The sequence below is a fragment of the Bos grunniens genome, chromosome 5, assembly GCF_055505025.1.
Source record: "Bos grunniens cultivar Pamir isolate PY7600 chromosome 5, Bosgru_T2T1.0, whole genome shotgun sequence".
NCBI classification, from domain to species: domain Eukaryota; kingdom Metazoa; phylum Chordata; class Mammalia; order Artiodactyla; family Bovidae; genus Bos; species Bos grunniens.
In genome coordinates, this window is record NC_141169.1 from 11,571,283 (window position 1) to 11,592,600 (window position 21,318).

General features: G+C 40.3%; 1 protein-coding gene across 2 annotated transcripts in view; it reads left to right on the forward strand.

Moving 5' to 3' along the window:
* ACSS3 (acyl-CoA synthetase short chain family member 3) overlaps positions 1-21,318 on the forward strand; it is a 178,983-nt gene that overhangs the window by 139,024 nt on the left and 18,641 nt on the right. For both annotated transcript variants that reach the window (XM_086398883.1, XM_086398884.1), the window contains 2 exons: positions 10,641-10,722; positions 13,172-13,294. In XM_086398883.1, coding sequence (XP_086255009.1) covers positions 10,641-10,722; positions 13,172-13,294 — 205 coding nt within the window. The remainder of the gene's footprint in view (positions 1-10,640; positions 10,723-13,171; positions 13,295-21,318) is intronic.

The following is a 21,318-nucleotide window of genomic DNA, read 5'->3' on the forward strand; positions in this document are numbered from 1 at the left end:
TATTCCTACTTACACTTTTTGTTAGTACTTATATAATAATTAAGAGGAATATTCTTTAAAAGAACAAGATTCTGTAATGCTGTTCATGTTCACTAATTATACTTGTAGTGATTAGAAAGAATAGAAAGAAAAATCTACATGGAATATTTGGGATGTATGGGGCTCAAACTACATTAAAGTAATTCAGTAAAAAAATATATATTATGTCTCACTGTTTTAATTCCAAATTTGTTTGCTTTTTGTAAATACAGCTGTAGCTTCTTGTTGCACTATAAAATCTGTTATGACTAGTGTAAATGATATTTGAAATTATCTTTCTCTGGCAGTTTCTTTAAAATCTGAAGCTATAATCATATGTCCAAGTTTTACAAGGTGCTAAGCTATGCTTAGCACCATTATATGATTCATTTTATCATGTTACGATGACTCATCCCCAAATCAGAAATAATAATATGTGGTAATTTTGAAAAAAAACCCTCTTGATCCACTTTTGCTCTTTTAACTTCCTTTGTTAAGGCTTTCTGAAAATCTCTGCTTTTCTCTTGAGGATCCCTAACGAGAAGGTAGACATTTTACTGATTCCTAAACTCCTGTAGATCCTATGATGTAATAAACATGAATCTTACAGTTCTTGTAGATTTCTTGCTTTCAAAGAATTTATCTTTCTACAAGAAGAGAAAACGACATGCCTGCATGGAGGTAGAAAATTCTTTTGATTTTGAAACTTACTCCAGGCAGTTAATTTTGTGGGTAAGTTATGATATCTGAATTGCTATGAATACAGAATGTTCATGAATTTTAGAAGGTTTTTCTGTAATTGCATCCAGAGCTCCAAAGTACAGAAATAAAACTGTGAGTCAGTAATTTCCAGACAACACCATGCAGGGCATGAAAGAAAAGTTGAACTGCAGTTGCTTTCCTCAGTGCCACAGCGCTCACTGTTATTAAAGCCATAGGTCTCTGCCTCTTCCTGACTTGTGGACACACGTTTTTCTTTGACCAGACACAGTTGTTGCTCTCAGAAGCACAGCTTGTCTGCCTCCTGCTGTGTGTCCCGCTGGCCTGTGCCCTGCACACAGTAATGGGGTGCCAGGGAGTTAGATGGCCTCGTCTGGGGGGCTTTTACTCTGGTGCCTGCTGGTTTCTCAGCCTCTGGATATTGAACACGGCCCTTAATGATGTCTGTTTGCATCTTTACAGTTTGGCAAGAGTGACTTGGTCACTCCCTGGGCTGCCGTCTCGGGAGAAGATCAGGATAGCTTTTCTTCACCAGGGTATCCTGTGACTAAACCAGGGGTGGCATGGGGTTGTTATCCCATTCCTTCCTGCATCTCCTATGCAGATTTTAGTATGATCTTTTTATTAACCTTAAAACAACACTGTGAGTTTGGCAGTGGGACATATATTATCTAATTTTTTATCTAAAACATCATTAAAATCTAAGCATCATTAGTAGTCATGCAGCCAGAACTCACATTTCTTACCCAGTTGTTTGTCAACCCAGAGAGAAAGAAATTGTGGCCTACTAATGTCAATAAAGACCTGAAAAAAAACTGACCTGAAAAGATCAGTTTTCATTCCAATCCCAAAGAAAGGCAATGCCAAAGAATGCTCAAACTACTGCACAATTGCACTCATCTCACATGCTAGTAAAGTAATGCTCAAAATTCTCCAAGCCAGGCTTCAGCAGTATGTGAACCATGAGCTTCCAGGTGTTCAAGCTGGTTTTAGAAAAGGCAGAGGAACCAGAGATCAAATTGCCAACATCCACAAAAGCAAGAGAAGGAACCAGAGATCAAATTGCCAACATCCACAAAAGCAAGAGAGTTCCAGAAAAACATCTATTTCTGCTTTATTGACTATGCCAAAGCCTTTGACTGTGTGGATCACAATAAACTGTGGAAAATTCTGAAAGAGATGGGAATACCAGACCACCTGACCTTCCTCTTGAGAAATGTGTATGCAGGTCAGGAAGCAACAGTTAGAACTGGACATAGAACAACAGACTGGTTCCAAATAGGAAAAGGAGTACGTCAAGGCTGTATATTGTCACCCTGCTTATTTAACTTCTATGCAGAGTACATCATGAGAAACACTGGGCTGGAAGAAGCACAAGCTGGAATCAAGATTGCTGGGAGAAATATCAATAACCTCAGATATGCAGATGACACCACCCTTATGGCAGAAAGTGAGGAGAAACTAAAAAGGCTCTTAATGAAAGTGAAAGAGGAGAGTGAAAAATTTGGCTTAAAGCACAACATTCAGAAAACAAAGATCATGGCATCCGGTCCCATCACTTCATGGGAAATAGATGGGGAAACAGTGGAAACAGTGTCAGACTTTATTTTTCTAGGCTCCCAAATCACTGCATATGGTGATGCAGCCATGAAATTAAAAGATGCTTACTCCTTGGAAGAAAAGTTATAACCAACCTAGATAGCATATTCAAAAGCAGAGACATTACTTTGCCAACAAAGGTCCGTTTAGTCAAGGCTATGGTTTTTCCTGTGGTCATGTATGGATGTGAGAGTTGGACTGTGAAGAAAGCTGAGTACTGAAGAATTGATGCTTTTGAACTGTGGTGTTGGAGAAGACTCTTGAGAGTCCCTTGAACTGCAAGGAGATCCAACCAGTCCATTCTAAAGGAGATTAGTTCTGGGTGTTCTTTGGAAGGAATGATGCTAAAGCTGAAGCTCCAATACTTTGGCCACCTCATGCGAAGAGTTGACTTATTGGAAAAGACCCTGTTGCTGGGAGGGATTGGGGACAGGAGGAGAAGGGGACAATAGAGGATGAGATGGCTGGATGGCATCACCGACTCGATGGATGTGAGTTTGAGTGAACTCCGGGAGTTGATGATGGACAGGGAGGCCTGGCGTGCTGCGATTCATGGGGTCGCAAAGAGTCGGACACAACTGAGCAACTGAACTGACTGAAGTCACTTCTGGGGAGATGAAAAATAACTTCATAGGAAAATCTCCAGTATAGCCTACAGACCTCACAGGAAATTCTGAGAGTGCAAAGTTGGGATATGACTCTAGAATTCTCTAGGTAACAGGTGTTTTGTCTTCAACTTATTTCTGATACAAACGGGCATTCCTGACAGAGTATTGAATATAGACCATCTTTTGTGTGGGACTGGAGGGACCTAGGAATTTTATTTTTCAGATTGGTCAGGGATGTTTACCTTCTACAGTGATGGATCTTCTCTTCCTTTATTAGCTATTTAAGGATTTCCTTGGAAAGAATGGGCTTCCCTGGTGGCTGAGATGGTAAAGAATTTGCCTGCAATGCAGGGGTCCCGGGTTTGATTCCTGGGTCAGAAAGATCCCCTGGAGAAGGGAATGGCAACCCACTCTAGTATTCTTGCCTGGAGAATTCCATGGACAGAGGAACCTGGCAGGTTGAGCGACTAACACTTGGAAAAAATATTCTTTAAGAGGAACTCCACATTCTCAATTGGATGGGTTGTAATAGAACTCTCCTTTTCACTCTGGGAAGACTTAGGGAATATATCACAGGCTGGTAGCATTTGACCTTGTATTTGAAGGATGATAATCAACGCCTTAGATCTGGTAGACAGAGTGCCTGAAACAGTATGGATGGAGATTCATAACATTGTGCAGAAGACTGTGACCAAAACCATCCCAAAGAAAAAGAAATGCAAGAAGGCAAAGTGGTTGTATGAAGAGGCCTTACAAATAGCTGAGAAAAGAGAAATAAAAGGCAAAGGAAAAGGGGAAAGATATACCCAACTGAATGCAGAGTTGCAGAGAATAGTAGGAAGAGAAAAAAAGCCTTCTTAAGTGAACAATGCAAAAAATAGAGGAAAGCAATAGAATGGGAAAGACTAGAGAGCTCTTTGAGAAAATTAGAGATCGCATGGGAACATTTCATGCAAAGATGGGCACAATCAAGGACAGAAGAGGCAAAGAACCTAACAGAAACAGAAGATATTAAGAAGAGGTGGCAAGAATGCAAAGAACTGTACAAAAAAGGTCTTAATGACCTGGATAAACACGATGGTGTGATCACTTACCTAGAGTCAGACATTCTGGAGTATAAAGTCAAGTGGGTCTTAGGAAGCATTACTATGAACAAAGTAGATATGATGAAATTCCAGCTGAGCTATTTCAAATCCTAAGAGATGATGCTGTTAAAGTGCTGCCATAAATATGCCAGCAAATTTGGAACACTCAGCAGTGGCCACAGGACTGGAAACGGTCAGTTTTCATTCTAATCCCAAAGAAGGGCAATGCCAAAGAATGCTCAGACTACCATACACTTGTGCTCATTTCTTATGCTAGCAAGGTAATGCTCAAAATCCTTCAAGCTATGTCAACAGTATGTGAACTGAGAGCTTCCTGATATAACAACTGGATTTAGAAAAGGCAGAGGAACCAGAGATCAAAGTGCCAACATCTGCTGGATCATAGAAAAAACAAGGGAACTCCAGAAAAATATCTACTTTTGCTTCGTTGACTAAAGCGTTTGTGGATCATAACGAACTGTGGAAAATCCCACCTTAAGGAGGTGGGAATTCCAGACCACCTTATGTGCCTGGTATGTATGTGGTCAAGAAGCAACAGTTAGAACTGGACATGGAACAACAGACTTATTCCAAATTGGAAAAGGAGTACATCAAGGCTGTATATTGTCACCCTGCTTATTTAACTTATATGTAGAGTGCATCATGTGAAATATTGGCCTGGATGAATCACAACCTGGAATCAGTATTTCCAGGGGAAACAGCAACAACCTCAGATATGCAGATGATACTAATGACACCACTCTAAGGAACTAAGAGCCTCTTGATGAGGGTTAAAGAGGACAGTGAAAAAGCTGGCTTAAAACTCAACATTCAAAAAACAAAGATCATGGCATTCAGTCCCATCACTTCATGGCAAATAGAACAGGAAAAGAGGAAACAGTGACAGATTTTATTTCTTGGGCTCCAAAATCACTGAGGATGGTGATTGCATCCAGGAAAAGAAAAGAATCTTCCCCCTTAGAAGAAAAGCTGTGACAAACCTAGGCAGTGTTTTAAGAAACAGAGTGATCACTTTGCTGACAAGGGTCTATACAGTCCCAGCTGTGGTTTTTCCAGTAGTTATGTGCAGATGTGAGAGTTGGACCATAAAGAAGGCTGAACACCAAATAATTGATGCTTTTGAATTGTGGTGCTGGAGAAGACTCTTGAGAGTCCCTTGGATAGCAAGGAGATCAAACCAGTCAATCCTGAAGGAAAGTGAATTTTGCTTAGTCAAGTCTGACTCTTTGCAACCCCATGGACTATACAGTCCATGAAATTCTCCAGGCCAGAATACTGGAAGGGATAGCCTTTCCCTTCTCCGGAGGATCTTCCCAACCCAGGGAACTTCCCAACCCAATTGAAATCGAATCCAATTGCAGGTGGGTTCTTTACCGGCTGAGTTACAAGCAAAGCCCATCTTGAAGGAAATCAACCCTAAATATTTATTGAATGGACTGATGATGAAGCTGAAGCTCCAATACTTGGCCGCCTGATGTGAAGAGCCAACTCATTGGAAAAGACTCTGATGCTGGGAAAGATTGAGGGCAGAAAGAGAAGGGGACGACAGAGGTTGAAATGGTTGAATGGACATGAGTTTGAGCAAACTCTGAGAGATAGTGAAGGACAGAGAGGCTGGGGTCCTGCAGTCCATGGGGTCACAAAGAGTCAGGACTTAGTGACTGAACTTGCAGACAACAAAGCATTAACCAGCATGTTCCTTAGTATTTTCAGAAAATTTCCTTCCGTCTACCTTTCCAATGAATTTTTATGTTATTGTAACTACAGAAAAAAAAAATATTCTTTTTCTAAGTAAAACCTGCATTTAATATAGAATAAGCATTAGGTTAGCAACAAGAAAAGTGTTACTTTTGAATACTGCAGAAAACAATTCTGCTCTAGTTCATATACACCTAACTTTTTTTCTGGAGACTATTGCTTCTCTTATAACATATTTTATACATATTCATGTACAAAATCACTGATACTTCCAATTCTGGAACTCCCTCTTCTTTCTTGCTTTGCATTAGGACCGTTAAGTGTTACCTTCCAAGGTTCCTTCTTTAGAGTCTCTTTTCAATAGTCGATTAACATTTGAATTTTTCAATTCACCAGACTTTATTAGTGAAGAATCGGTAGCATTCTCTTACTTTATCCTACTAATTATCAACTGCAACTTCATATCTTGCTTTCCTGCCTGTTCCTCAGTTAGATTTGGGGATAATAAAGAAGTTTCCTAGGGGCATCTCAAAAATGACTCAGGACCAGACACATATGCCATTTGCCACAGATCCATACCTTGGCTGGTGATGAAAAAACTTCCCTTCCAAGAGTTCCTGATAGTATAGAGTTTAACCATCTGCTGTAAAACTTGCCTGACAAATTTTCTTGAATATAAAAATTCAAGATGTTTTGATGTTATGTCATTAATTTAATGGATTAGACATCATTCTTTACAGTCTTTCTCCCTACATGTATTCTGCTGCTAAGTCGCTTCAGTCATGTCCGACTCTGTGCGACCCCATAGATGGCAGCCCGCCGGGCTCCCCCATCCCTGGGATTCTCCAGGCAAGAACACTGGAGTGGGTTGCCATTTCCTTCTCCAACGCATGAAAGTGAAAAGTGAAAGTGAAGTCGCTCAGTTGTGTCCGACTCTTCACAACCCCATGGATTGTAGCCTACCAGGCTTCTCCGTCCATGGGATTTTCCAGGCAAGAGTACTGGAGTGGGGTGCCATTGCCTTCTAAAAAAGTACTAAATTTCCTGTAATATACAATATGCCAGAATCTCTGTTCATCTTGGAAAATGGTTTATATATATTTACCATTCATGTCTAACACAGTGACTGAGGAATGCCAGACACTCCACAAATACGCGATTGAGTGCAGAAAACAAATGCATGAGTTAATGTGTGCATGAATGAATAAATTAATTAAATGGTCAAAGAATTCTTCTGGTGTTTTCTTCTTTAACTGTCAAATCTCCACCCTCTCTCCACTGGCTACTTCTGCTTAAGTATTTCACGTCTTAAATCTGCCTGTCTCTTCATTAAACCCCAATTTTCTTCTCTCCTTCTGGTCACCCACAAACTTTTAAAAAGTATAGTCTAACCTTACCGTCTGCACTTTCCTGATTACTCTCTGATCACTGCAGTCATTTCAGCTCCACTCTGCAGAAATGGCTGTCCTGAGGGAAATTCACAATATCTTGGTCACTGAGTTGCATGACCTCTGTTGAATCCACTTGGAAAATAATTTGCCCTTCACTTGACCTTGTTGAACACTCAGTATTACTAAAACTCTGCTTGGGAGGCTCTTCACATACGAGTGTCTCCTGGTTCTCATACAACTCTGATTTTCTTCTTTTTCTTCATGGTCTTTTTTTTTTTTCTTTTTCTTGGTCCCTCTCTAAGACTCATATTTGACCTTGTATTTCTCCTTAATATTCTGTACTCCTCTCCATGGATCATACTCTTGCTGTGTTATACTTAATTCCCAGGGTCTATAGGTGTATCCAAACTTAGGCAAACCTTTCTCACAGATGATATAAAAATTCCTGCTGTCCCTATTCTTCAGAAAATTTGTGAAGATATTTAAAGTTTTGTGCAGTGGCTGAGAAAGCAAGTATCCTTAAAGCTTAATTTTTCTGAAGGAATTGCTATCTGTACTTGTAACCCTCTAGACTTTAATTAATTATAAGAATATAATCTATCTGTTAGGCTTCCCTGGTGGCTCACATGGTAAAGAATCTGCCTGCTATGCAGGAGACCCAGGTTGGATCTCTAGGTCAGGAAGATACCCTGGAGCAGGGAATGGCAACCCACTCCAGTATTCTTGCCTGGAGAATTCCATGGACAGAGTACCCTGGCAGGCCACAGTCCATGGAGATGCAGAGTCAGACATATCTGAGTGACTAACACATACAATCTATATGTTACTAATCGCTAGTATCAAACTTTTTCAGGAAGTAAGAGAAAACAGATCATCAGGATGTCTTCTTTTATGAATAGAGACTGCAAACTTAATCAACTTCTGGGAAGTGTAAGATTTCCTTTTCTCTCCAGGAACACTCTTACCAGAAAATGCTAAACTCCTGGTCCTATGTGCACACACTGAACTAGGTATATTGTAGGCCACTAGGAAACGCAGCCCATCCTAGAGGAAATCAGTCCAGAATATTCACTGGAAGGACTGATGCTGAAGCTGAAACTCCAATACTTTGGCCACCTGATGCCAAGAACTGACTCGTTGGAAAAGACCCTGATGCTGGGAAAGATTGAAGGTGGGAGGAGAAGGAGATGACAGAGGATGAGATGGTTGGATGGCGTCCCCGACTTGATGGACGAGAGTTTGAGTAAGCTCCAAGAGTTGGTGGACAGAGAAGCCTGGCATGCTGCAGTCCATGGGGTCGCAAAGAATCGGACATGACTGAGCTACTGAACTGGACTGAGGAAACGCAGCTCACGTTCTGTACATGAAGTACTAACTCATTTGGATTATTATTGCAGATCCTCAGAAGTCTCTGTTTACTGGGAAGAGGCCGTGCATGGATGTTGGAAATCTTACATTTGGGGTAGATACAATGGATGAGACACTTGAACAGCATGTCCTTCTGTACTCATGGCTCTTCGTATGGGCAATGTTACGTGTTTAAGAATTTGGATCAGCAGTTCTGTGTATCTCTGTATCAGGTGGAACTAAGTAAAAACTGCTCCCCCCTCTACCCAACGTGTACATTCAAATGTACCTCAGACCCCACCCAGCTCTGCTGTCTCCAGTACAGCCTAACATAGAAAAGTCAGTTAAAGGACCTGAAGGGACTGTGTGCTTCAGCTTGCTGCCTTCCTGCAGATTAGCAATGAACAGTAATAGTAACAGCAGTAACGATACAGCAGCATCTCTGTGGTCTTTAATTTCTCAGGTTATAAAATGCTTTCCCGTGTGTTTTATGAAACGATACGAGGTCCAGAAACACTGGGGTCACAGTTTTCCTCCATCTTAAAAAAGTACAAAAAGGAGACAGCAAGGAAGAGCTGTGGGCAGGCTAACATGGGGGAAAAGGATGATCCTAGCTGGTGGCTGACCCCAACGGGAACAGCATTTTCTCCTGACAGAATGTGAGAATACAATTCAGTGTCTCAGAAGTCTGGGACTGGGGTTGGAAGCGGCTGATGTTGCCTCATGTTGGCAGTCTCCGCGTCTGCCTCCCTTTCCATTTCCCACCTCAGCACTGTGAAATCACTGCTTCACTTGGTGTCTTTTGTGAGTACCAGAGGGTAGGGTTTTGAAAATCTTTAAATTGACAGTATCTGAATTTACAAACTATAAAGCATCTCAAAAGTTTCTGTGTCCAGAAAGTACTCTGAGCGGTTATTTTTGATAGGTGGTACTTCCTACAGGGAACTGATATAAGAATTTACGTATTTATTCATGTAAAGATAGGTAGCTAGGTATGGGCTTCGCAGGTAGTACAGTAGTAAAAAATCCGCCTGCCAATGCACCTGGCACAAGAGACGCAGTTTTGATCCCTGGATCTGGAACATCCTGTAGAGTGGGAAATGGCAGCCCACTCCAGTATTCTTGCCTGGAAAACTCCATGGACAGAGGAGCCCGGCGAGCTAAGCCCACAGGGTCACAAAGAATCGGACATGACTGAGCACACATGCGTGCAGATAGAGGTGAGCCCTTGTCATATGTGTGTGCTTAATTGCTCAGTCGTGTCTGGCTCTTTGCACCCCATGGACGGGCTTCTCTGTCCATGGGGATTCTCCAGGCAAGAATATTGGAGTGGGTTGCCATGCCTTCCTGCAGGGCATCTTCCCAACCCAGGGATCGAACCCAGGTCTCCCGCGTTGCAGGCAGATTCTTTACCATCTGAGCCATAAGGGATCTTCCCAACCCAGGAATCAAACTGGGGTCTCCCACATTGCAGGCAGATTCTTATGTATAATCCCTGTTTAATATTATGGGAAAAAAGAAGGAAATTGAAGAGGAAATTGATTACAAAGAACAGATATATGCTATCTTCTATTTTATATGCTCACATGTCTTCATGGGTTCATAGGGGTGAGAAATAACATAGGTCTGGATTGTCATGAAAAGGAAGAACAGGAGATGGAAGAGTGGGGAGACACACTGATTGTGAAGATAAGACTATGCATGGGACGTTTCATTGGATCATCTCACTGCACAACGAGACTGGCAAAGGTGGCAGTTGGTACCTTGATACGTCAAAAATTTTTTTGATTTATTTGCCTATGGTGGAAGGAAATTTCCCTTAAAAAGTAATATAATGATGCATTTCTGGTTCCTTTTTGCAGATGTTATCCTTCTTACCAAAAGAGTGATTGATGCTAATCACTATCTGAATGCCAAGATGGTGTGCCTTTGGTGCCCTTCTCAGAAACTATAGTTACCCTTCTGTGAATTTGCTATGTCTTGGTCAGCTGCTCACCCTCAGTTAGACATGATCTATCTATCAGGTTTAAGGGTTACAATTCAATGTGGGACTTGAATTGTTCTTACTCATCATGGCGGAAAATGAGTACTTCTAATCAATCTGTCTTTACTACCACTTTTGTCCTAATTCCCATGCTCTGTTTTTATACAAGGTTGCCATTACCACCTGGAGCTTTTTCAGGACTCTGGAAGAATCAAGAGGCATTCAAGCATTTATACTTTGAAAAATTTCCTGTAAGAATTTTATTATTCTTTTTTTAAACTCACCTTACATACTTCTCTGTAGTTCTCGCCTATTACTTTAGGGAGCTTACTCTTAGAATCATGGATCGCAAAACTACCCTTAAAGGTTATCTGGACCAGTTTCCAGACCTCAGAGGGAAAGAATGCCCAAAGCTCAAATGTCTAAATAAGTCATTTTAATATTTTTTTAATCAGTTTCTGGACATAGAAATATCTCAGTTTCTCTTATTTTTTTCTGAAAGTTAACAGCCTTTGATGGCACCCCACTCGAGTACTCTTGCCTGGAAAATCCCATGGACGGAGGAGCCTGGTAGGCTGCAGTCCATGGGGTCGCTGAGTCGGACACGACTGAGCGACTTCCCTTTGCTAAACTAAAACTTTTGGAGACTTTCTATATGATTTCTTGCATTGGATTTCTCCTCACAGACTGAGAACACTTGATCAGAACTGGACAGTTGTCATTAGAACCTCATTAATGGTAAAGAACCCACCTGCCAGTACAGGAGACATAAGAGACATGGGTTCGATCTGTGGCTTGGGGAAATCCCTTGGAAGACGAATGGCAACCCACTCCAGGATTCTTGCCTGGAGAATCTCATGGACAGAGGGGCCTGGCGGGCCACAGTCCCTAGGGTTGCAAAGAGTCGAACACAACTGAAGCAACTTAGCATGCATGCACAACTCCTCTGTATGAGCAAAATTTGAGGAACATTTGTTCTGTTTGCCAGAAATTATATTTTTTTAATCCCTTTGCCTATTATTGGCATTCATTCCTGAGTGCCCTCTGAGTTCTTTATTTTGAAATACAAATACAGGATAAAGACAGTATACTCAACATCCAACTGTAGTGCTTTGGATAACGAAAAGTATCTTTTGGCATTCTGTTTTATCATTTTCCTGTTACTCTGTGGTTTATGTTTATAATAGTATGTAATTGATAATACGCAAAAGGGCCCCACTCTCATCTTGCTGCTGTCTTTTCACCTCTATTTCTTTCCCTTAGAGAAATACCTGGTCCTCATTATGCACCGGGTAAAAAAAGAGTGAATGATTAGAATTGCATTAAAAAACAAAGGTGAGTCTAAGTACTTAGCATTCTATCCTTATTATTTGTGAGTGAAGGAAACCTAATCTAATCAACTAGACAAATGACAAGAATTAAAATAGCTTCCTTGAGAAAGACATCTCAGGGTTAAATGACCTCAGTAGCCAAGGTTAAACATGCCCCAAAGGACTGTGGCTGAGAAGATTTGTCTAGAATTGACGCCAATAAGCCCCATCTATCTGCCCGATGGGCCCCAGTCAAATCATCAGAGGACTGATGTGATTAATTACAGCCTGACAGTGACACAGGATATGCGCATGTAGTTTTCAACATGAGCACCTTTAACAAAATGGAAAGCTCCTTCAAAGCCCCATGGACCGTAGTTTATGATTAAACTAGATATAGTGAACCTATACTCTGTCTTGTTACCTCAGCCCTGTCAGCTGAACAGCTCAGAAGGGTTGAGTAACTTGCTCACTGTTTAGAGGAACAGAGCTGACTTTTGGACCTGTAATTTCTGGCTCCAGGGCCCACGTTCTTAACTGTATTCTAGATGGCCTTTCTTGTAGTAATTGCTGTAAGAGTTGCCAATTATTGAGGATTTATGATGTGCGTCAGTCTGCCCTCTTCATATGCTTCGTCTCATTTATGCTACTCATAGCCTTATAAGGCACGGTCCATTATCCTATTTAATAGATGAGCATACTGAGTTTTAGGAAGATTAAGAAGCACAAATAGTGACTTGCCTGGATTTATCTGAAAGCCCAAGCTCATAATACAGGTATTAACGCAATTCTGAAGCATTAGGGGGAGGAATATTTCTTTCTTTCTAATTTTATTCTTCTTGATTTTTCATTCTGTTGTAACATCTGGACCAGTGAAACTGTACTGCTACTCTGAGTTGACAGAAAATTAAGTTTTATACTTACTATTTAACTATAATTTCAGTGAAGCTCGAGTCCAATCCAAATCTATGTTAATAAATTAGTGGTCTATTTTGTAATTATTAATAGAGAGCTTTAACACCTTTAGAAATTAACACAAGAAATCTATCAAAGAACTACTTTTGCAATACCAAAGCCTACTGGAAATATTGAGCTATTACTTCTCCATTAAAAGAAGAAATTGGGTTCATAAACTTTGGAACTTTCAGTCCAAATGCTTAGCTTCAACATATATAAGAACACTTTAATTTATTCCTGGATGTCAACGGAGCAAACAGATTCTATTAATAGTAAGCTTTCAAAACCAGAAGTAATGGAATTCAATAGGCTAGTTGTGAGAAAGCCAAATGCAAACCTATTTTTATCCTATTTTATATTTTACCAAGATTAAAAATAATTACATTACCTAATACTAGATGCTAATCAGACATTCTTTATTCTTTATTTTCAGGGATACTATGACACCATGGATGCTGGGTACATGGATGAAGAAGGCTATGTTTATGTTATGTCTCGAGTTGATGACGTGATAAATGTTGCAGGTCACAGGATTTCTGCAGGTGCCCTTGAGGAGGTATTGATGAATATTGGTCTTTTATTCTAGATAGTATTTAGGGACAAATCTAAGTTAAAGTCAATACTGAGGTTGTCATTCGACCTGAAAAATGATCAGGCCCTTCCTCTGAAGCATAGGCTTGGTGGTCACTCAGGTATTTCCCTCACCTTCCTTTCTCTCCTGTAGATTTTCCTGTTCTCCATATTCCTCTGATTTCTGCCTGCATAATAGAGAGGAATTTTAAGCACTTACATGTATTTGTAATTTATGGGAGACTCTGTATACATTTGCACCTCGATCTTTGCTACTTGATTGCTTCTAGCATCTTGATTTGCTCTTGTTTAATAACCAGGTTTGTATATAGTCTTTACTTGGTGTGATATTTAAACATTTTATTGTATTCTTAAATCCTGAGAATTTTCTTCCAATGTAAATTATACCAAGTCTCCAGAAGAGTGTTTTAAAATATTCTCTTTTTTTTTTTGTTTACCCTAAAATGCTCCTTTTTATTGTGTAATGCTTGTGCTAAGTTGCTCAGTCGTGTCTGACCCTTTACAACCCCATGGACTGTAGCCCACCAGGTTCATCTGTCCATGGGATTCTCTAGGCAAGAATACTGGAGTGGATTGCTGTTCTTTTCTCCAGGGGATCTTCCTGACCCAGGGATCAGACCCATGACTCCTGTGTCTCTCCTGCATTGAAAGTGGATTCTTTACTGTGGAGCTACCTGGGAAGCCCTTATTGTGTAATACTATGAGCCACCATCCCTGGTGGCTCAGACGGTAAAGCGTCTGTCTACAATGTGAGAGACCTGGGTTCCATCCCTGGGTTGGGAGGATTCCCTCTAGAAGGAAATGGCAACCCACTCCAGTACTCTTTCCTTGAAAATCCCATGGATGGAGGAGCTTGGTGCAGGCTACTACCCAGATCAGATCAGATCAGATCAGTTGCTCAGTCATGTCCGACTCTGCGACCCTGTGAATCGCAGCATGCCAGGCCTCGCTGTCCATCACCAACTCCCAGAGTTCACTCAGACTCACGTCCACTGAGTCAGAGATGCCATCCAGCCATCTCATCCTCTGTCATCCCCTTCTCCTCCTGCCCCCAATCCCTCACAGCATCAGAGTCTTTTCCAATGAGTCAACTCTTCGCATGAGGTGGCCAGAGTACTGGAGTTTCAGCTTTAGCATCATTCCCTCCAAAGAAATCCCAGGGCTGATCTCCTTCAGAATGGACTGGTTGGATCTCCTTGCAGTCCAAGGGACTCTCAAGACTCTTCTCCAACACCACAGTTCAAAAGCATCAATTCTTCGGCGCTCAGCCTTCTTCACAGTCCAACTCTCACATCCATACATGACCACAGGAAAAACCGTAGCCTTGACTAGATGAACCTTTGTTGGCAAAGTAATGCCTCTGCTTTTGAATATGCTATCTAGGTTGGTCATAACTTTCCTTCCAAGGAGTAAGTGTCTTTTAATTTCATGGCTGCAGTCACCATCTGTAGTGATTTTGGAGCCCAGAAAAATAAAGTCTGACACTGTTTCCATTGTTTCCCCATCTATTTCCCATGAAGTGATGGGACTGGAGGCCATGATCTTCGTTTTCTGAATGTTGAGCTTTAAGCCAACTTTTTCACTCTCCACTTTCACTTGCATCAAGAGGCTTTTGAGTTCTCTTCACTTTCTGCCATAAGGGTGGTGTCATCTGCATATCTGAGGTTATTGATATTTCTCCTGGCAATCTTGATTCCGGCTTGTGTTTCTTCCAGTCCAGCATTTCTCATGATGTACTCTGCATCTAAGTTAAATAAACAGGGTGACAGTATACAGCCTTGACGAACTCCTTTTCCTATTTGGAACCAGTCTGTTGTTCCATGTCCAGTTCTAACTGTTGCTTCCTGACCTGCATACAAATTTCTCAAGAGGCAGATTAGGTGGTCTGGTATTCCCATCTCTTTCAGAATTTTCCACAGTTTATTGTGATCTACACAGTCAAAGACTTTGGCATAGTCAATAAAGCAGAAATAGATGTTTTTCTGGAACTCTCTTGCTTTTTCCATGATCCAGCGGCTGTTGGCAATTTGATCTCTGGTTCCTCTGCCTTTTCTAAGACCAGCTTGAACATCTGGAAGTTCACGGTTCACATATTGCTAAAGCCTGGCTTGGAGAATTTTGAGCATTACTTTACTAGAGTGTGAGATGAGTGCAATTGTGCGGTAGTTTGAGCATTCTTTGGCATTGCCTTTCTTTGGGATTGGAATGAAAACTGACCTCTTCCAGTCCTGTGGCCACTGCTGAGTTTTCCAAATGTGCTGGCATATTGAGTGCAGCACTTTCACAGCATCATCTTTCAGGATTTGGAATAGCTCCACTGGAATTCCATCACCTCCACTAGCTTTGTTTGTAGTGATGCTTTCTAAGGCCCACCTGACTTCACATTCCAGGATGTCTGGCTCTAGGTCAGTGATCACACCATCGTGATTATCTGGGTCATGAAGATCTTTTTTGTACAGTTCTTCTGTGTATTCTTGCCATCTCTTCTTAATATCTTCTGCTTCTGTTAGGTCCATACTATTTCTGTCCTTTATCGAGCTCATCTTTGCATGAAATGTTCCTTTGGTATCTCTGATTTTCTTGAAGAGATCCCTAGTCTTTCCCATTCTTTTGTTTTCCTCTATTTCTTTGCATTGATCGCTGAAGAAGGCTTTCTTCTCTCTTCTTGCTATTCTTTGGAACTCTGCATTCAGATGCTTATATCTTTGCTTTTCTCCTTTGCTTTTCACTTCTCTTCTTTTCACAACTATTTGTAAGGCCTCCCCAGACAGCCATTTTGCTTTTTTGCATTTCTTTTCTATGGGAATGGTCTTGATCCCTGTCTCCTGTACAATGTCACGAACCTCATTCCATAGTTCATCAGGCACTCTATCTATCAGATCTAGGCCCTTAAATCTATTTCTCACTTCCACTGTATAATCATAAGGGATTTGTTTAGGTCATACCTGAATGGTCTAGTGGTTTTCCCTACTTTCTTCAATTTAAGTCTGAATTTGGCAATAAGGAGTTCATGGTCTGAGCCACAGTCAGCTCCTGGTCTTGTTTTTGTTGACTGTATAGAGCTTCTCCATCTTTGGCTGCAAAGAATATAATCAATCTGATTTCGGTGTTGACCATCTAGTGATGTCCATGTATAGAGTCTTCTCTTGTGTTGTTGGAAGAGGATGTTTATTATGACCAGTGCATTTTCTTGGCAAAACTCTATTAGTCTTTGCCCTGCTTCATTCTGTATTCCAAGGCCAAATTTGCCTGTTACTCCAGGTGTTTCTTGACTTCCTACTTTACTACCCATGGAGTTGCAAAGATTCGGGTACGACTGAGCAACTTCACTTATGAGCTTTTTACTTGTATAGATTCTTGTAACTATCACAAACAAATAGGATAAAGAAAAATTTCAGCGCTGCCAAAGAGTTATTGTGACCCTTCCCGTGCCTAACCCCTGGGAACCACTCATTTTTTTCTGTTCCTATGTTGTTTTTGCCTCCTCTAGAATGTTGTATAAATGGAATAATGCAGTATGTAACCTTTGGAGACTGGGTTATTTTACTTGAGATCCATTCAAGTTGTTGTGTGTATCGATAATTAGTCCTTTTATGTTTCTGTGCAGTATTTCATTGTGTAGATGTACTAACCCATTTGTGTGTCCTTCACCATTAAAGGGTTTTGTTTTTTTTTTTAATGCTTCTCGGAGAAGGCAATGGCACCCCACTCCAGTACTCTTGCCTGGAAAATCCCATGGACGGAGGAACCTGGTAGGCTGCAGTCCATGAGGTTGCTAAGAGTCGGACACGACTGAGCGACAACTTCACTTTCCCTAAATGCTTCTAGTCTGAGGCAGTTGTAAATAATGCTGTTGTATACATTCAAGTTTTTTTGCAAAAATTAATTTTCATTTCTCTAGGTTAAATACTAATAGTGAGTTTGCTAGGTTACACTGGTAAGTGTATGTTAAGCTTCTAAGAAATTGCCAGTTGGTTTTCTAGAGTGGTTGTGCCATTTTATATTCCCATACGTAGAGTCTGAGTGCTCCTGTTTCATCTCATCTTTATTAGTACTTGGAATTGTCATTATTCCTAATTTTAATCATTCTAATAGATATGTAAAGGTATCTCATTGTGCTTTAAATTTGCTTGCCTGTAATGACTAATGGGGCTTGCCTGGTAGCTCAGTGGTAAAGAATCCGCCTGCCAACACAGGAGATGTGGATTTTTATCCCTGGGTTGGGAAGATCCCTGGAGAAAAAAAGGCAACCCATTCCAGTATTCTTGCCTGGGAAATCCCATGGACAGAGGAGCCTGGTCCTGGATCACAAAGGAGTGAGACATGACTTAGTGACTAAACAACAGCAACAATGACTAGTGATGCTAGAAACCTTTTCCTGTGTTTATTTGCCATTCGTATATCTTTGGTGAAATATCTGTTAAAATCTTCTGCCTATTTTTAAAAAATATATGAACTCCTGGGGATTATATGTATATGTATATATGATGATGATCTAGTTGCTAAGTTGTATCCAACTCTTGCAACCCCATGGACTGTAGCCTGTCAGGCTCCTATATATATATAAACTCTCAAAACTGAGCAATAAGAAAAAAAAACAATTTTTAAAAAATAGGCAAAAGATTTTAACAGATATTTCACCAAAGAAGATACATATATGTGTGTGTATATGTATATGTGTATATATATATATATATATATATATATATATATATATATATAATGTTCTGGATACAAGTCCTATATTTTCTAGTCTGTGACTTGTGTCTTTATTCTCTTAAAAGTACTCTTAATAGCGCTTGCTCACTCAGTCATGTCCAACTCTTTTGCAATCCCATGGAATGTAGCCTGCCTGGTTTCTCTGTCCATGGAATTTTCTAGGCGAGAATACTGGAGTAGGTTGCCATTTCCTACTCCAGGGGATGTTCCTGACCCAAGGATCAAATGAACCTGCATCTACTTCATCTGCTGTATTGGCAGGTGAATTCTTTACTGCTTAATGAAGTGAAGTGAAAGTCGCTCAGTCGTGTCCTACTCTTTGTGACGCCATGGACTGTATAGTCCATGGAATTGCCCAGGCCAGAATACTGGAGTGGATAGCCTTTCCCTTCTCCAAGGGGTCTTCCCAACCCAGGGATCCAACCCAGGTCTCCTGCATTGCAGGTGGATTCTTTACCAGCTGAGCCACAAGGGAATCCCAAGAATACTGGAGTGGGCAGCCTATCCCTTCTCCAGCGGATCGTCCCGATCCAGGATTAAGCCATCTTAATAGAGAAAAGTCTAATTCACCATTTTTTTTTTCTTTTATGGATCATGGTGTTTATCTAAGAACTCTTTCCTAAACCAAGGTCATATTTTCTTTTTTTTTTTCACCTAAACATTTTGTAATTTTGTCGTTTACCCTTAGTTTTATTGTTTTACATTTTACATCAATTTACATTTACATTTTGAGCATTTTTTTTTAATATGGTGCAAGGTACAGGCTGAGGATTTTTTAAAATATGGATGTTAATTATTCCTTGTGTCATTTGTTGCAAAGGCTGGACTTTCTCCATTGAATTGCCTTTGCACCTTTGTAGAAAATTAGCTGACAGTATTTGAGTGGATCTGTTTCCAGAGTATCTTCTGTTGTTTTAATCTCTGTGTTTATCTTGTCACCAATACTTTTCTGTCTTGATACTATTGCATTGTATAATGTCTAAGAATTGAATAGTGTCCACAGTTTTCAAAATTGCTCCACTTTTTCAAAATTGTTGTGGATGTTCTGTTCCTTTTCCATATATATTTTAGAGTGAGCTTTTCTATAGTTAAAATTAATCCTGCATGGATGTTTAATTGCGATTATGTTAAATCTGTAGACAGATTTGAGAAAAATTGATATCTGGATTATAGTGAATTGTCTAATCCATGAATTTCATACATCTCTCCATTTAGTCTATTTTTTTGATGTTTCATTAACATTTTATTTTTAAGTATGTAGAATATTTTCCTAATATATACCTTCAGTTCAGTTCAGTTGCTCAGTTGTGTCCGACTCTTTGTGACCCCATGAATCGCAGCATACCAGGCCTCCCTGTCCATCACCAACTCCTGGAGTTCACTCAGACTCACGTCCATCGAGTCAGTGATGCCATCCAGCCATCTCATCCTCTGTCGTTCCCTTCTCCTCCTGCCCCCAACCCCTCCCAGCATCAGAGTCTTTTCCAATGAGTCAACTCTTTGCATGAGGTGGCCAAAATAGTGGCGTTTCAGCTTCAGCATCATTCCCTCCAAAGAAATCCCAGGGCTGATCACTTTCAGAATGGACTGGTTGGATCTTCTTGCAGTCCAAGGGACTCTCAAGAGTCTTCTCCAACACCACAGTTCAAAAGCATCAATTCTTCAGCGCTCAGCCTTCTTCACGGTCCAACTCTCACATCCAGAGGAAAAACCATAGCCTTGACCAGACGGACCTTTGTTGGCAAAGTAATGTCTCTGCTTTTGAATATGCTGTCTAAGTTAGTCGTAACTTTCGTTCCAAGGAGTAAGCGTCTTTTAATTTCATGGCTGCAGTCACCATTTAGCTACTGTAAATAGAAGTTAAAAAAAAAAAAAATTGGTTTCCAAATTTTCTTGGGCTTCCCTGGTAGCTCAGCTGGTAAAGAATCTGCCTTCAATGAAGGAGACCTAGGTTCATTCCCTAGGTTGGAAAGATCCCCTGGAGGAGGGGGTGGCAAGCCACTCCAGTATTCTTGCCTGGAGAATCCCCATAGACAGAGGAGCCTGGTGGGCTACAGTCCACGGGGTCACAAAACACAACTGAGGACTAAGGACAGCACAGCACAGTGGATATAAAAATACTGTTGACTTTTATGAACTGATATGTATCTTATGATCTTGTTAAATTTGCTTATTAATTCTAAAAATTGTGTGTGTGTGTATAGATTCCTTGGGATTTTTCTGTGTAGACAATCACGTTGTCTCTCATTAGAGACAGTTTTATTGCTTTCTTTCCAACCTGAATGTGTTTTCTTTCTTTCTCTTGCTTTCTTGAACTGGCTCGAATCTCCAGTATACTATTGAGTAAGAGTGATGGTGGCAGTTACCCTTATCTTTTTGCTGATTTTAAACTGAAAGGGTTCAATCTCTTAGCATTACGAGTGATGTCATCTGTAGATGTTTCTAAAGATGAACTTTATCAAATCAGATTTCCTACTATTCCTGATTTGCTAGGTTTTTTCTTATTTGAATGAATGTTAAATCTTGTCAAATGCTTTTTCTACCTCTATTGCTTTGATTGTATGGGTTTTCTTTTTAAGCCTATTAATATGGTGAATCACATTAATTAATTTTTAACTGTTGAACAATCTTGCACTACTTGGGATAAGCTTTATTTGCAGTATATTATTGTTTTAATATATTGATGTTTTAAAAATTAGAGTAATTTTTCTTGATCTGAAGTCAACTGATTGTAAGCATTTTTTAAATAGTGTTAGTATTGTTTATCTTTTCCGTTTTAATATATATGAACCATTATATTATATTTATCTTTTCCGTTTTGATATATATGGATCATTATATTTCCCTTCTTGTAGATAACATATAGTTGGGCCTAGTTTTTATTTTAATCCAATTTTACAATTTATATCTCTTGACTAATGTTTTTTAAGACCATTTACATTTAAATCAAGTGTTGATATATTTATGTCTCCAGGTTTATTATTAGCTTCCTTTTTTCCTTTTCTCTTTTTATTTCCTTCATATTATATTTTCTCCCCCTTTTTTTTTTTTGGTTAGTTATTTTTGGCTGCGCTGAGTCGTCATTGCAGCACGTGGGCATCCTCTAATCGTGGCAAGCAGGGGCCACTCCTTGTTGGGGTGCGTGGGCTTCTCATTGTGGTGGCTTCTCCTGTTGCAGAGCACAGGCTCTCGGCACACGGACTTAGGAGTCGTGGCACACACACGGCCTTGGTTACTCTGCAGCACGTGGAATCTTCCCCAGACCAGGGA